General features: G+C 39.6%; 1 protein-coding gene across 1 annotated transcript; it reads right to left on the reverse strand.

The window, feature by feature from the left end:
• Positions 1 to 635: 635 nt before the first annotated feature.
• CCNL1 (cyclin L1) lies at positions 636 to 16,563 on the reverse strand. The gene is made up of 11 exons (XM_034781249.1): positions 16,201 to 16,563; positions 15,763 to 15,837; positions 15,376 to 15,485; positions 8,230 to 8,350; positions 7,737 to 7,801; positions 6,066 to 6,165; positions 5,819 to 5,923; positions 5,378 to 5,519; positions 2,750 to 2,861; positions 2,528 to 2,626; positions 636 to 1,434 (listed from the first exon to the last, which is right to left on the reverse strand). Exons 1-11 carry the CDS (start codon positions 16,459 to 16,461, stop codon positions 1,086 to 1,088), a joined length of 1,539 nt encoding a protein of 512 aa, XP_034637140.1. The 5' UTR covers positions 16,462 to 16,563; the 3' UTR covers positions 636 to 1,085.
• Positions 16,564 to 17,291: the final 728 nt, after the last annotated feature.

The following is a 17,291-nucleotide window of genomic DNA, read 5'->3' on the forward strand; positions in this document are numbered from 1 at the left end:
TGTGTTTTTGGGGACCCACCATTATACACACCCAATCTATAGAGATATAACTTTAAATTGCAATACTATATTAACTCAGCCCCCCATTTGCCCCCCCTCCTTCCTAACCAAACCCCAAAACTACCTGCTGGGCTCCCCCTAAGCCTCCCTGCTCTTTTTCTCCTAGCCCTGCCTGCCCCTTTCTCTCTCTACAGCCAGTCTGCAATTGCTAGTAGGCTGTTGACTGCACTCGCTAGCTCTGGCCACTTCTGGTGTACTCCTGCCACTGCCTGAATCCTGCTCCCCTGACCCAGTGGAAGTGAGAGTTTGGGGGCTGCGCTTCCAAGGCACATGTGGGGCACGCTCAAGGCATAACATGAGCATCACTCTCCTATCACAACACCCATTTTAAAAAATCCTAAATCATGGCAACACATCTGGAACCTTCCCCTGACCAACTGGTGAGTTGGGACCCACCCGACGAGAAACAAGATACTACTCCAACAGCACAGGCAGTAAAAAGATTCAGTACCATCTACAAGCTCTGTGTTTAAATATTTCAAATCTTATTTGAGGGATCAACAGTGGAGGTGATAATTCAGTCTAACAAAGCAGTTTGTTCCGAATTAGCTTTGGTAATAATTAGAACAATTTAATTCAACAGATCAGTAAAAAACAGCGCTATATTTTATTTCTTGTAAAAATCTTTATACACATGCAGACTAAAACCAGTGTAAGAAAGTATTCACCATTGTTTAGACAAATAACTATACTTAAATATAAGCGTCTGCAATTGGCCTGTATAAAAATAAGGTACCTTTTTTAAACAGAAATATGTTCTCCAGTTCTGATATTGATAAACAATACACAACTCTAATACGTACAATTTAACCTGATCATTATTTTCAATCGTTTGATACTGCTAAGGTATTTTATGTGCAAAAATTTAACATAGTTCTTCCAAAGAAAAAAATGTCCTACATGTTTTAGAAAATTAGACGTTGGACTTTAAATAAATCAATTCCTAATCAGTTTCTTCTCCAATCTCACAGTCCATACACTGTATTATATACAGATTTAACTAAAATCAGGTACAGGCCCAAAACTTAACGTCTGTGTCTGCTATGTCCTGAACGACTGCTGCTATGGTGCTTGCCTTTATGAGATCTCTCAAAAGAGCGGGATCTTTCACGCCTGTCCCTGTGATGTCCCCGTTCATGCCTGTGTTTCTTGGCAGCCTCGGCGTGATCCCTGGATTTACTCTGAGAACGCGAGCGAGATTTTTTCCTTTTGTGACCATGTCTATTTGCACTCTTCAACTCATCCCTGCTGTGCTTGGCTTTTAGGTGTGGAGATCCATGATTATGATGTCTATGAGGACTGCCACTGTGACTGCGGGACCTGCTTCTTGACCTTGAGCTGTATGTTCCTGATAGACTCCTCCTATTATTGTAACTTACAAAAAAAGTTAAAATTAGGAAGTTTACATCTTTGTATGCTGTGAAAATAAAACTTATACAACTGCCTCAATTTTAAACAGAAGGTTTGAAAAAAGTCTAGAATGCAATAAGCATCATCAAGTACAGGGCACAAGGATCCTATTGTTAGACAAAGTACTTTAACAAGTGTGTTCCAAACTTTTGAAAGCTGAGCTTCCCCCCTCATCAAGAGCAAAGCAACTCCACCCTACCTTCAACCCACTCAGTGATATTGAAAGCTCAACATAAGCAACCACTCAAGCGTAGGTTGTAGTTCTTTCTATGCTTACTCTTTTTTACATGCTGTGGGCAGTGAAGTGTTAATAGTGACATATCAAATAAGTTTGATCATAGATTTGAGATCGTTCACATCCCAGAGTTATCATTTAAGGCTCTTTACAAACTCCAGCAGACACTGCATTGGTTAAAAACACTGATACAGGGTTTTCTTTGCAACAATAGCTAAAGACTTGTACATGTGTTCAACTCCTAGCAGTTCAAATGATAAATAGGTATCCACAGAACAAGATCTGGTCTCCAAAGCTATACATTTAAATGGCTAAAACATTTCCACACATGTTCCTTAATATGGATCTTATATACACTTCAGATATTTGGGGAGAAGGTTACAACATGCATTGAAAATTTCAAAATTTGGTTGCATAAGAGATTCAATTTCTTACAGCACTTTCAGATGTACAACTACTCCTACCGTTTTAAGGGAAGTGCTTAAGAAAATTCTCATATTTAAAATGGAAAACTTAGGTGCAAGTGATGATTTTCAAACAAAAACCGTAAGAGGACCTTACTCTCTGCCATAGTTGAGTTTTAGTATTATAGTTGATTTATCTTAAGAACGTATGGATATTCTTATACCACTGATTTTCATCCACTACCATGTGCATTTGAATATCTACTGGATACCAGTACAACTGTGTGATACTATAATAGTTTACTAACAGCAAATCCCTCAACTATTGTAAGACCATCTACTATATGGAATGCCATTTTGAATTACTCTCTTAAAACAAGTCAGTCATTTAGCAATCAAAAAGTACTATTTTACTTACTGTCTCCTAGGAGTATGAGATCTAGACCGTGACTTTGTTCTTGACCTTGATCTACTAGCACTTCTGCTGCTTCTACTTCTCTTGCTTTCTTTTCTCATGCTTAAATTAAAAAGAAAATTTACACTTAAAAGCAAATTTATTTTCACAAAACTAGATGGCAAAGACTCATTTGAAAGTGCCTGACTTAAGTTTGACTGGCTTAAAAAGCCAGATTTTTCCTACCCATTGTAAGGGCTCTCTGAAGCTAGTTGCCTTTCTTCTGGTTCTTTTTTAATAGTTTTGGCATTCACAGATACTGGCGTTTTCTCCTCAGTTTTCATTTCTCTTGGGGAAGCTAAGAACGAGAGCAAATAATCCAAGGTTAAGATGTTATACACTAGTGGTAGAATTTGCCATGAAGGAACAGGATTTTTTGGTACATTTTATGCAAGTGTTAACTTTATATAAGCGCTAACTTAAAAACTTTTAATGCTGACTGCTGCTTTCCTCTTTCCATTTCCACTAGTGGCTGCTCCTGTAAGTGAAAATACTACAATAAAGACACCAGTAAAATCTTTTATTTAAGTAGCCTGTAAATCATACGATGGCAAGTACACTGTCTAATGCGTTTTTTCTTTAAAGATGTATTTATCCTTTTATCCAACGTACATGTAATAGGCACAAATTATGAAACAAGATGAAGTATGTCTCTCCATCAAGAGTAATACCCTGCTCTAACCCGCTCCCCTCACACATACTTTGTAGAACCATGGAAAAATAGATAGCCCTTGCACCTTGTCCTGAAGTCAGAATTAGGCTGTTGGAACAAAATTCTGAGAACAGAAGCCAGTTCTAGTTGGCCTCATTGAGAGGTGCAGACAAGGTGTTCTTGCTTAGTTAAGATATGAAACTTATCTTACTACAGTAAAAGCTTTGTTGTCTGGCATGGGTTTAGTCAAAAATTCTGGTTAACAAAGAGTTATACTTACCAATGGAGTGAGGGAGTCTGGGTGCGGGAGGGGGCTCAGGGCTGGGACATGGGAAGGGGTGTGGGGCACAGGCTCTGGGAGGGAGTTTGGGTGTGGAAGGGGCTCAGGGCTGGGGAGGGGACACAGAAAGGATTGCAGGGTGCTGAATCCAGGCAGCACTCACCTTGTGTGGCCGCCCACAAGTGGCAATATGTCCCTGCTGCTCCTAGGTGGAGGTGTGGTCAGGTGGCTCTGCATGCTGCTGCTGCCTGCAGGTGTTCCCCCCACCTCCCAGCTCCATTGGCCATGATTGGCTAGCACTCAGGGAGGGGGCAGTACACAGAACCCCATGGCCATTCCTCCACCTAGGAGCAGCCAGCACATGTTACTGCTTCTGGGGAGCCCCACAGAGCCAGGCAGGGAGCCTGCCAGTCCTGCGCCAACCATACTTTTAATTTGTATTGGGAGATCTCAGAAATGTTAGTTTCTAGAACTTTCTGGTTGGTAAAGTGCTGGATAACACAGGTTTTACTGTACTAGCTTGAGCACGTAAGCTCATGGAACCACGCAATCAGGTCATCTAACCATGAGCAAAACATTTAGGGTTTCATTTCAAAACCAATGCCATGAATTGTACCACGTACTGGATGTTATTTGAGAGGAAGATTTTATCTTATGCCTCGACTAACCAACAGCAGAATTACCATTACAAATTGAGTTGCTGGCTTGTTCTGAACACCCTCAAATCCCATTTTCACTCAGCTTTGAGGGAGCTAGCCATACATAAAATTATCCCCTCACCCTCCCTTTAGGAGTCCATAAGGGACTTTTACATGCACTACTTCAAAGAACTTTCAAAGTTCAACCAAATGGCAAGTTCTCAAGGAATAGCTGTTACTTTGAAAGATACAAAACAAAATAAAGATTTAGTTTCTATACATTTGCTCTAGTTTTCAGATAATGTACTGTAATAATTTATTGTGTGTTCGTACATTGCCTAGTATAATCATGCCCAATCTAGCTGTGGCCTTTAAGTGTTACTGGAATTTAAGTATTAACAAAAAGTCGAGACAATTGAAAGATGTATTGGCAAAAAGTCGAGACTTGTATGTTCTAAACTGACAGGATCCTTTTAAAGTTCTTTACAGCATAATTTTAATTATTGGCTGGTCTGTTAAATGTATAACTAAAGCTATGTTCTATGCACTGTGGCTATTCTATATTACTGCCAAGACAGCACTGCTACTGGAGCTTCCATTTCTAGATTTCTGAATTGTTCACATTCACAGCTTTGAATTGCAGTGGTCCTACTGTACCTTGATGAATAAACACATATTGAAAGGTGTTTTAAAACAATTTTTAGAAATACCTAGCACAAGGAAAATAATGAGCAGGCACATCTGTTAAAAGAGGAATTGAGTTGTGTCATGTGACTAGATTTCAAGTTAACAGTGTCACTTTAAATAGTCTATTGCATTTCAGAAACACTGGCATATGAAAATCCCACTTACTCACACAAGCCATACTTACAAGCTTTCAATATTTATTATGTACTTCCACAGTAAAGATACTGTGATGCATATGCTGAATGTGTACCATTAAGTGGCATTAACCAAGTAGTATGACATAATGAGCATCTAATCGATAATGCAATTTTCCTTCAATATCACACTATTGCAGATTGCCAATAATGGGTCCCAATGAAAATCCAGTAACCAAAAGTAATTAAAATGTTATCCTCTAGCTTTAACCATATGAAAAGTTTTACATAACTTCACAACTCTCAATGGAGAATGAGAAATTTTACATCTCATTCCTTCTACTGCATCAAGGTATAGAATCAGAAGAGATTCGTTATATATAGACATCTTCCTACAGGACTGTTCCTTGCATTGTAACTTACATGGTTTGGAAGCAGGAGAAAAGCCACCCAGTGTTGAGAGAGCTGGAGTACCATCTGGGTTTAATCCTTTTGCTTTAAGTTTAGCTTCTTGTAATGCCATTTTTCTCTTTTCTACTTCTTTATCCAGCAACTCATAATTAGGCTGTTTAAGAAAGGAATATGCACTGTCAAGATTTTAGGACCAAGATTACTCTAATCAATATACCACACCTATTACTGTATCTGACACCCATGCATTAAGCAACATATCTAACCTGGGTTATGTGATTCACTTTCTCATGCTCTTCCCCAAGGAGGGAATGGTGAATACAGGGGAGCTTTTTTCTGGTAGATTTTTAATTGTACGTGTTTACATATGTGTTCCAACTCCAACATATACACCCTAATTGGCAATGCTAACTTTATCTTCATTTAAGTTAGTCGATTCTAAAAACAAGCTACCTTTTTCCTAGTATAAAGCTTCAGAGTTGTTATACATATCTCCTGAATTTCATCTTCTGTGGTGCCAAAAAGTAGAAACCAATGAGGACGGGTAGGCAGTGGAATCTAAAAGACAGAATTAAGCCTTAATATCTAAAGATCAAAGAAATCTGACCTTTAGTATCATTACAGAGGTTTTCCGGGAACAAAAACAGTTACTAATAATGAATATGCCAATCCCAAGCAATTAAAACACAAATACACTTACCTGAAGAGCTCTAGCAGCAAGATAAATACAAGCACATGCTATTGTCTCTGGTTGAAAACGAACGAACACATTAGTTCGAAGACTGTCATTCATGTAATTCCTAAAAAAAAAAGTTAATTACAAGTTTGTCTCATGTTCACTTATCACTTTCAGTTTAAAGAAACAAAACTGGAGACTCAATCTACTTTATTATTTTTTCTTTAACTTACATATACTTATTGCCTTTTTTTAGACTGTAGTACTACCACCACTGTAGTTTTAAAGGGTTTAACATTTTGAATTTGTTGCTTCACTTTTGTAACATCAAAATATGCACCATTGTCACTGCTCTGAAGTTCCAATGCAAGAACTACTTCTCACTTAGAAACAGAACTCTCTGAATGTCACCAAATGAGGGATTTTTGCAAATTTTATGGTTAAAATTCATTTTTTCCCCAAATACTTTAGGATATTCTATGAAGTGTCCATCAAACTAAACTTTACAAATCTATAAAGTCTAACGAATAGTTTGTCCAGTTAGATGATCAGCCAAGCATGTTTTTCTGTAGGTGTTTACTGTCACTTAAGCAATGAAAGCCCTTTACCCAAGAGGTAAATCCTTTTTTGTCTGAAACTCAAGTGTTTAAGAACTGATATACTTTTATATCCACTACCATTATGAGGTAGCTAAACATATGACCAATAAAGTCTGTTAAATGTTCCACATAATACACCAGCTCTGCTTCAACTTTATTTATTCTATTTTGGAAGCAGATAACCATCTTAGTTGCTTGCCCTGTGTCAACCATTTAACCTTGTGTTGGATAAAGTTAAAAATAACTGCATCTTTCAATAATCATTGGGACTGGTTACTAAAATTGCATAGTTAACTTCACACTTACTAAATTATAGCACTTTTCTTCTACCAAGCTAGTACTGCCAAGTATTGTTATGCCAATAATGACTTTTGAACTTCAGGGACAGCTCTAAAAATTTATAACATGTGAATTACAGAAGTTAACAGCACAACCAATCACCAGTGATTTATATAAAATGGTGCCCAACGTTCAGTTTCTAAATACTATGATAAGAAAGTATGAGCATGCTGTATTCACTTTAAGTAACTTCATAATCCAAGCTTAATTAAGTCAACTGAATCCATATTGGTTGAAAGTAGTCAATCCAAAATGTGTCCATGGGTCCTTTGGATACACTAAAGTAAGTAGGTAGGCAACAAATATACATTTAGAAACATGTTGAACAGTTACTTCTAGAAGCAAATATACAAATCCTTTTGACACCCGGACAGAACTAGAAGATGCTGCCAGATGGATATGGACCACTTCAGTGAATCTCGGATGAGAGCTTGCACTGGATTGACTGGAGAGAAGGGCAGCCAATCAGGCCATCCCCAGGTGAGCTGTGGTGCAGAGGGCAGAGTTCTATGACTTACCATCATGGACTACCCTTTAATTAAAGAGTAGAAAAAAGAACAAAGTTAAATTGAGTTCTCCATTAAAGTAAGTTAATCAAACCATGAAAATAGTAAGCAGAAACAAGCATTAAATGTATTGTGAAATGTGTATATTTTAATCTAGAACTTACAGCTCAATGCTTTGCATATGGGACATCAAGCTTGTTATTTCTGCTACTATTTTCCTGGCTAGGAAAAATGGAAAAGAATGAACTTACCAGGCTGTCTGAACGAGGGTTTGATTACGTTCACATTCTAAGACTTGCAAATACATAACAATGATCTGCGGGATAAGAGAAAAAACTCAACTTTAACACACAAAGAAAAGCGATAGATGCATGTTTTTAACACAAGAAACAACTGCCTTATATTTTTACATGGTGGTGTTCTACTTCAATCCCACAGCAAAGGCTGTAAACCCATACACATCTAGTTCTTCTTGTCCATTGACACATATCCCCAATTTTACAACCTTTACATGACTGTCACCTCTGCCATAGAGTAGGCAAGTGACTTCTACCAAGGCAACCACAAGCTACTAATCGGCGAAATGTTTCCGCTGTGTGGACAATTAACTCCAGTTACCTATAGAGGGATGTGGGAGAGAGACCCCGGGTCACTTCCAAACCTGCATTTCTTCTATTACAGCTCACAGAGATGCTGTCAAGGCAGCTCAATACTTGAAAGCATGTATTTCATTTGACCACTCACCTTATGTGGATGCTTGACATGAACACAAAATCCCAACTCCTTCAGTACCCTCCTTTCTGCTTTGATTACTTGATTTTTGGTGTTTATGTAGTTCTGATCAAGTATCAAGGGGCTTGGAGTCCTATAGTTTGTAAGAAATAAAATCAAAACTGTTTTGCACATCCAGAATAGTTGCATCTCTGTTTTCCCTTCCAACCAACTAATGGCAACAGAAACCTGTTTTAAACTCCTGCAAGCAAGTTTAAGCATTAATCTTGTGCTGTCCAAGTTTAAGCTAGTTTAGTTTCAACCTGTAATTCCTATAGCGTAGCTCTGATTATAGCTAAGCTAAGACTGCCATCTTGCTAATATTAGTCCTGTTACTGACTGTGCAAGCTGCCTTCCAGTCTCAAAACTAAAATAATGTGATTTACAATTTATAATGCAAATTTCAGATACCTACAATGCCAACATTTGAAAGTGAGCAATGAAGATAATCTGAATACACTAACCATTACCTCTAGCAAAAGGCTTGTTTAACTATTTAAGTGCTGTATCAGCTATTACTAAGTTTAATTTAAGCAAGTTAATGTTTTATTGTACTGGAATTGCCTATGCATAGGACAAAAGGGAAGAGTCCATATCAAAAATTGAAAGAAAGCAAGTGTACCAAGATCAGATTTAAAAAGAGTAAACAGAATTTCCAAGGGAGCTTCAAAAGAGACCACCAGTGACCTCTGAGCAAAGACGACTCCGAAAATTACACACTGCGGTGCATCCTTTTACACAAAGCAGGACACCAAGAAAAGGAACAACCCCCCCTGGAATACTGAGCTATTAGAAAAACTAATGGCTGCAGTTCAGTACATCAAACGTTTGCAAGGTAAGAACTCTCAAACAGAAAGATACACAAACCTGGTATGTCATGCAATTTCCAATGTCTCCACCCACAGTCCTGCAATATATTGTATTCAGGTAATTAAAAAAGGTAAAGTCTCCAAAAACAACCCACAACGGCACTAATTACTGCACAGTATAGCAATCAAGCAACATATCCTATTTTGTTTATTCCTCCCTTTTTCTAGGCTTTTGCTTCCTAACTCATTTTTGTCTACATTTTTTCTTTATACTGTTGATTTAGCTTACAAGGTCTTAGAGCAGGGACCTGTCTTATATGCCTGTAAAGTACACAGCATATTTTGGGTGTTATACAAGTCAAAGGATAACAGTTTATCCCCTCAGTAACTAATTATACTTCAAAAAAGTGAATCAAATTGCATTATTTAATTTATCTCCAGCATTCCCAGCAAAACTTTTCTACATTATGATTTGACTGCAAAGATGCAATATCCATCAGTACAGAAAGACTGCAGATGCAACTCAGCATAATAAATATAACATGTGGTACTTATAACACCTCTTTAAGAGACCACCACAGTCTGCAACTCACTTCTTCCAGCTGGACCACTGAGGGAAGTAATTAGTGGTCTAGTTCCCCCTGCTGGCAGAATGGGGTCCAATATATTGCAAGATGAACTTTGGAATGCCTTTGATGTTTGGATTAACTGTATGACCTTGGAGCACTCTAAATTACTAATTCCATGACAGCTCAAAATTTGTCATTAAACTGCATTTTACTGCTGTACATAACTACAAGAATCTCAAAGAACGTCTATTCAAAAACTGTTATATCCCTCAAACTGAGTCTACTTTGCTAATAAGACATTACATTGTTTAATGGGGTAGTCTATTTTTTGTCTTGGTCAAGTTATAGTTAAGGTATATTATATATATATATATATAAACAAAATAGTAAATTAATAATAAATAAATAAATATATTTCGGGATCCATTCAAAAGCCTGGATTTGGCCCGCAGTCCACCTATTGACCACCCCTGCTGCACTAAAGCATAGTCACCCACGTTTTAAGCAAGAATAACTAGTTTATGAATCATTGTTCAATTGAGGAAAAAAAGTCAACAAATGTTTCGTTTTTTAAAGTGAAGCTGAATCAGTAGTATCTCAATTCTGTATAGTTGTCACATGTTTCAGATCATCATCATGTACCTAAGGTAAAATGCAGCAAGTTACCAAGTCTGGAAACAAACTCATTCGAATCTTCTATAGGGAAAGAAATACCTGAGGACGGGTGATTATCCCATCAATCTTATTAAATCTGTGACAATGACTTGCCTAATAAGTACAGACTATATGCAGCTTATTCCACTTCACATACTGCAAAGATTACAACCCACTTATCAAAATATCTCCTCTTACTTTTAGGAGGGGATCATTGCTAAAGGAGGAATTTTTGAACAACTATTAGGTCAGCAGGGATTCAATACTTTTAGTGTCTCATGATGAGTTTTAAGATATGCTGAGACTTATCTTAAATGCTTAGGGTGGGATTTTAGATATATTGCTTAGGTTAGAATACTAAAGGTAGGCTTATTCTGAAGCCTAGCTAAAGCATTTCAGAGACAGTATTAACTTGGATATTATATTTTATGAGTCTAACAACCAAAGTATTAGCAAAATCATTATGTTTCAAGGCAAAAAACTTGATAGTTTAGCTGTATCTATTCAACTCCTCTTCTTGTTAGTAGTATGCTACTTTGTGATAAGTGACAAGAGAAACATCTCACTGAACACTTAAGTCCACAAGTCAGGACCCAGTCTGACCATTTTTATAGGCCTACTATAGACGTTTGTGACAGCAGTTCATATACAATGGTTATTTCCTACCTTCCATTAATATAGGCTTTTGCAAAGACGAATTCTTGAACTACATAAGAAACTCCAACATATTATGAAGACCTACAATGCTATCCGGACCTATAACCACCAGAAAGATTAGAAAATAGAATAAAGTACTCCATATTTGTAGTCTGATTTTCAGAGGGGCTGAGTACTTACAGCACCTACTTGAGCAGTAGGACCTCAGCACCAAAATGATAGGGAAGGGATGGTAATCAAGCCATTAAAGGATGTCTGTTTTACTCAGTTACCCAGACATGCACCATGTTCATCAGGGACATCAGTTTTATGGTACTACAATCCTAACAAAGAGTCCAGAGAAAGAACTTACGTTCATAGCATCTAGACAGCATTAAAAGAAATGGAAAATTCAAAATTGCACATCATGAGTTTATCTACTTTATCACAAATATGATTCTGCATAAAAGGCAGTCAATTGTGCCCTACTGGTGACAGAAATTAGGTCTTAAATTTTTAAGCTAACAAAGAATAATTACACATGCGTCTGACGAAGTGGGTATTCACCCACGAAAGCTTATGCTCCAATACATCTGTTAGTCTTAAAGGTGCCACAGGACTCTGTTGCTTTTCAAAGAATTAGGAATTTACACCATTCTTAAGATGGTATGTTAGTTCTAGAACTTCTTAATTTGCACCTATCTCCTAGTAAGAGGAAAGAAAAAGTTGCCACTGCTTCTTCCTGCAAATGTCCTCTGTCATAAGGATTTTCATTGTGCACAACACTCTGAATAGCCATTTTGCTGCTGGCCTGAAGGGGGAGGGGGGGGGAAGAGAAGGGGAGGAGGGACGATCAAGCGCTGCAAGGACTATTGAGATGTCTACTCTACCTACGCATCAGAAGTGCACCCCAAAGCAGCTTTCAGATTCTCTTCCTGAACACTGCACCCAACAGTCTACCTTGCAATATCATCATTACAGTTAAAGTGCCAAGTTTCACTAGAAAGGAAATATGTATGCAGAACATAGCCTAACATTAAAAGTTAGTCACAAAATAATCTAAAACTATGACTAGTGAATCAGACCATAAAACGAGGATGTTTTGTAATACTAATAATTAAATGAACTGCCAAAAGTGCAGTCTTTTCTTTGAATCACCACCTTTGATTCTGATACTAGAACATTTTTTCTGTTTCCATTAGAAAGCAGAAGAATAAGAGAAACAGAAGATGAAAGAAAAACCCTAACATTTGTAAACAAAAATACCTCACACCACAGATGTGATCCACTCAGATCGCTCACTGCCACTGAGAGAGCCTGAAATTTGTCACATTAAATAATGTGACAAAAGATGCAATAAGAGTTCTATTTTGTGTGATATTCTAACTGAAACACTGCAGGCGTCAAGATTTGCATATATTACAAGCCAACGTCATGAAGTTATTTCACTGATGATGTAAAAGTAAGAGTGGCTTCCTAAAAGCTTCCCTTAAATCAGTTCATAAGACTATAAAACTGATGTCAGAGGAGGAGTGGGTGTTTATATAGAATACACTTAGCAAAAACCAAGGGCTATAACCCACATCAACTGCAACTTATGTTCCACATGCTAAACATGGCTCAACATATGCAGTCAAGTATGTTTTCAGATATTCCAAAAGAACAAGTTCTTAGTGTGCGGTTATGAAAAACAGGCTTTCAATTTAATACCACAAGTACTTATTCATGCACACAAATATTTTATGTATAATAGTCCATGGCATATTGTCACAGTGAGAATACAACAGAAGCATTTATTTGTCAAAAAAATATCTTTAGCCCTGTGCCTACTACCTAGAAGTGAGCTACTTAGTTGACCAAAGGCTTTGTATGAGCTTCCGACTTGAGAATTCAGGCATCTGAGCCCCAATCATGCAAACACATGCACAGGTGAGGTAGTTAAAGTTTTTTGTTTTTTTAAGCACAAGACTGTGCGTATTCTAGGTCAGGCCCTTTTTTGTATTCTTGAACAACAACGTTTATATATCAAATCTCAACCGTAAGAGGCAAAAGTTAGAACTAGGAACCAGTAAGTGTCTAAAGAAGGATATAAAGAATGAGTATTTAATGCTTCAACAGAAATCAGAGTTTTAGTACTTTGCAGATTAACAGAAATTAAACTAAGGCAATATGAAAACTAAGTGTAACATAACTAGACTGTTTCAATTCTTCTTGTGTCACGATGTCAGTGAAAATTCTAAATAGAGCCTAAGTGTTATCTTCAAATAAAAAAATATTAAATATACTAAAAACCTGGACAGCAAAGAAAAAAGCTTATAACAAGATACAGGAGTTTTCCAAATGGTTCACCAGCGGCCAACCTGTTAGTCCCCCGATTCCAGTGACCTATTCTCAGAGCACTGGCTTCTCCTTGGGGATTTTCGATACTTCACTCACTGTTGCCATGACGACAGCTTCATCTCTATGTACCACTCCACATCACCCAGGCTTTGGTAAATGTAGCTGGTCGCTGTATAGTCGGTTGCAAGGGAAAAAAGAGCTGAAGTTAATAACGTGTACAGTTTACGTATTAGTAAGCTTGTAAAAAGTACAGAAAAAATGTTTATATCCAGCTTGTTTTAGAAAAGCAAGCCTGAGTGTCACACTTCGACATTAAGATTAATTTCATGCAGATTCATTTCTCAGAATCTTAAGGCAATGATACCCATTTCGCTATAAGTGAATTAACAAATGGGTCAAGAAGTGATCTCTGTCTCTTTGGGCATGATGCATTGTAGACACCACTTAACATGCGTAAACGATATTCTGAATTGGAACAGGCTATCTGGAAAAAAATAAGTTTCTCTGATCCTTCCAATACCATATAAAAGTTAACTCATTCTTATTCTCACAGCACAAAAAAGCATTTTTATATCACCAATTAACCTTTAGTCTCTGGCTCAAAGGTGAGACATTAAGTGAACCAGTTTTAGTAATCAAATAAGAAGATTCCTTTGTTGTAATTATGGTAAATGGTAATCTTCAAGAGATTCCATGGAATCCAAACTGTAAATTTACAGAATTCTCCCAGTGCCAACAAGTGCAAGAAACCATTAGCTCCTCGTTTTAAAAACTAGGTTCCATTCAAATCAGACACAGATAGTCAATTTTTCTATTACTAAAACTGACTTTAAAGAGGTGAGCAAGTGGCAATAAAAGAAAGTTTAACATAAACTGGCTAGATTTTGTGCATTGTAAGTACTGAATATGTAAAATAAATTCACCATAAATACAAAGTTCCCTAAACTTTTTCTATTCTGTTTCTTCAAAAAGTCAAGTTGTAGAATATATTTTTTTAAATTCCCCTTTCCGCCTGGCAAGACAGAATACAAAAAAATAGTTTTATTTTTAACTAGTAGAAAAGAAAGTCCTTCAGAGCTTTAATTTACTGTATTCTGTATCTTTCAACGTAGTCAATACAACTAGATAGGTTTACTAAAGACAACACAGGTGAGGTAATACGACTGAAATGGCTTCATGAATATCTGCAAAAAGTCTGAGTTACTGTTTAAAAGCCAGGTTTAAATATTGCCTTCTTGTGAAATATTTATTGAGCATTCCTCCCCTTCAAACACATTCCCTGCACCTTCTTTAATCTAATAATGTAACCTTGCTTTACACTTAAAAAAACAAAAATTAAGCACTCAACTGAAAACGGCTCTACAAACTAAAAGCGGAATCACCACAGAACCACACACAGATCAGATAAATGAATACAAGTTTCAATTTTACTGATTTGAAAGTTCTCACTGTACCATTAAAGTACCACTCATGTTCTGTAATCACAGGTGCACTCAGCTTCCAAGATTCAATCCTACATTCCTTGCTGATGATGTGTCATTAAAGCGCCATACACTGTAGATCAAATCATACTTTCCACTGTCACTTTATTATACTGCTTTCTCACCACAAATGCTGTTATGCTTATATACTTCAGTCTATTTTACTGTCTACAGTAGCCAAGTATAGAGAATATTCTAACAAGATATGTCACTAAGATACTATAGAATTATTTAATTTTCACAAAGCACTTTTAGCAACGTAGACCTACCCTAAAGATTAAAAAAAAAAAAAATACAAAACAGTCTGCCAGCTAACCAAACTTATACCTAAGACTTCCTTTCAGAAACTCAAAGACCCCCCCAATTCAATTAGGGACAGACTTTACATTGGAACCAATACTCAGACTGCAGCTATATGAATCATGCTTTCAGAGCAATATATTTCTGCCTTTTCCAAATCATCAAAGTCAGACTGATGGAGACCAGCTGCAAAAACGTTAATGTGTATGTAATAGCCAATTCTCAATTTTAGTGTGTTGGACTTAGCCTGGAAGATCAAACTGGTTTGATAAAACTGGCATATATTACAGTGATAGTGGGTGGATATACTGCAAATAGAGCTAATCTTACCTTTTTGCTCTTAACTGGCGCAAATGATGAAAGACATTTATCACATCTCTTATACGACGAGGTGCTTCTTCAATTTTGGAAGCGAGATTGATGCAGGCCATAGCAACAATCTGAAAAGAAGCCCATTTCCGTGAGACGGAGATTTGTAGGTCCCAATGGACACGTTACACAATCAGATGGCGAAACCACCCCCTAAAGGCTGGAAAACGCAGCTTTACCGACTCTACTTCCCTAAGGAAGTGCCGGGAGGGCCCGGGGCAGAGCTAGTGCCCCCCATGCAGATCGGACCAAGGAGCCCCACGAAGCTGGGACTGGGCGAAAGCCCCAAGCAGCCCGCGCCCCACCCCGGGACAAGCGGGTACGCCGGCCGGCCGCGCCGGGACTCACCTCGAAGTTGTGCTTGACGAAGGACTTGGAGTAGAAGAAGCGGTGGAACAACACCTGCCCCGTCGCCATCGCCACCTGCGAACACAAACCCCCGGCCAGGGGGAGATGAGCCAGCTCAGTCGGCGGGAGCGGAGCCGGCTCTCCGGGGGAGATGGCTGAGCCGGCTCCGGCACTAGGCCGCCGCCATTTTGTGTCAAGCACCCGGCTGGCGCCCTCCCCCCTCCCCCACTCCGACCTCCACACACACGCGCCCTCCCTGCAGCGCCTCCTCGCCACAATGGCGGCGCCACCCCTCGCCCTGCGGCCCAAGCCGCGCGGTGACCTTCCGAGGCCAAGGCCTCCTCACCCCCCGAGCCGCGGCCTAAGGCCAACGGGGCGCGCAGGGCCCCTCCCGCCGCCCAGCCCCGGGGGAGCGGGAGCTCTAGGCCCAACACTTACCTGCGGCAGGCGGAGGAGGATCCCAGCCGCCTGGATGAGCTCGCAGCCCAAGATGCGCAGGTCGGTCTCGCTGTGCAGGTCCAGGCCGTCCTGCATGGAGGGGGTGGGCGAGAGCCGCTCCTCGGGGATGAGCGAGTGGTCGATGGTGAGCGACACCTCCGAGTACAGCCGGTCCCCAATGAGGATGCCCGGGGCCGCGGGGGCCGGAGGAGGCGCGGCGGGAGCGGCAGCCGGAGAAGTGTGGGTCGCAGCAGAGGCCATGGTCGCTGAGCACAGAACCTACCGCACCCGGAGCCGGCCACGCAGAGAATAACCCGGCTTCTAGTGACGCAGTACACCGCGGCGCCTCCGCGCGCTGCGCACTGGGAAAAAAGAGTCCCGCCGCGCGTACAGCCTCAGCGCCGTGGTGACGCGCTCAGGAACGTAGTAGGGCCTTAATGCCCGCGGTGGGCGGGGCTATGGTGCGGGGACATTTCGCTGCTGGCCTGGGAGAAGCGGGTTAAGAATGAGAACGCGGGGCGCATGACTAGAGCACAACGCTGGGAGCCCGGACGCCTGGGTTCCATACCCAGCTCTGCCACAGACCCAGTGCCCCGGGGGTGTGCCTCAGTCTCCTCATTCTGTAAAATGGCTGTAATCACACACCCCTTTGTGAAGGGCTTTAGGGCCATCAGACGGAAGGTGCTTATACATTAAACGCGGTACCTTGTAACGTGGGATAAGCAGCAACCCGTGCATACCTGCTCAGTCATTGGGGGGCATAGGCAGAGTTGGGATGCTGTAGGAATGATGCTATGCACCTACTGGTAAAGTTTGGAGGAGGGTTCCAGTCCCAGCACCCTTGGTAAAAATAACGCATTAGGAATCGAGAAGGCCAGGACCAGACTCACACTTAATATGTGCCGTAATTTCCTACAGAATGCTGCTGCATAACTTGTGTGATCTCTGTTCCAAGCCTATTTATTTTAATGGTTCTAGAAAAATCTTATTTGACAAAACTGTTATTTTGAAATAATGGCCCTTCATTTACAGTCAGGAGGCCCCAAATTTTAAGATGAGACCAACCCTTGTCCAATGATAGGGCCATCATT

Source organism: Trachemys scripta, chromosome 9, assembly GCF_013100865.1.
Source record: "Trachemys scripta elegans isolate TJP31775 chromosome 9, CAS_Tse_1.0, whole genome shotgun sequence".
Taxonomy (NCBI): Eukaryota; Metazoa; Chordata; order Testudines; family Emydidae; genus Trachemys; species Trachemys scripta.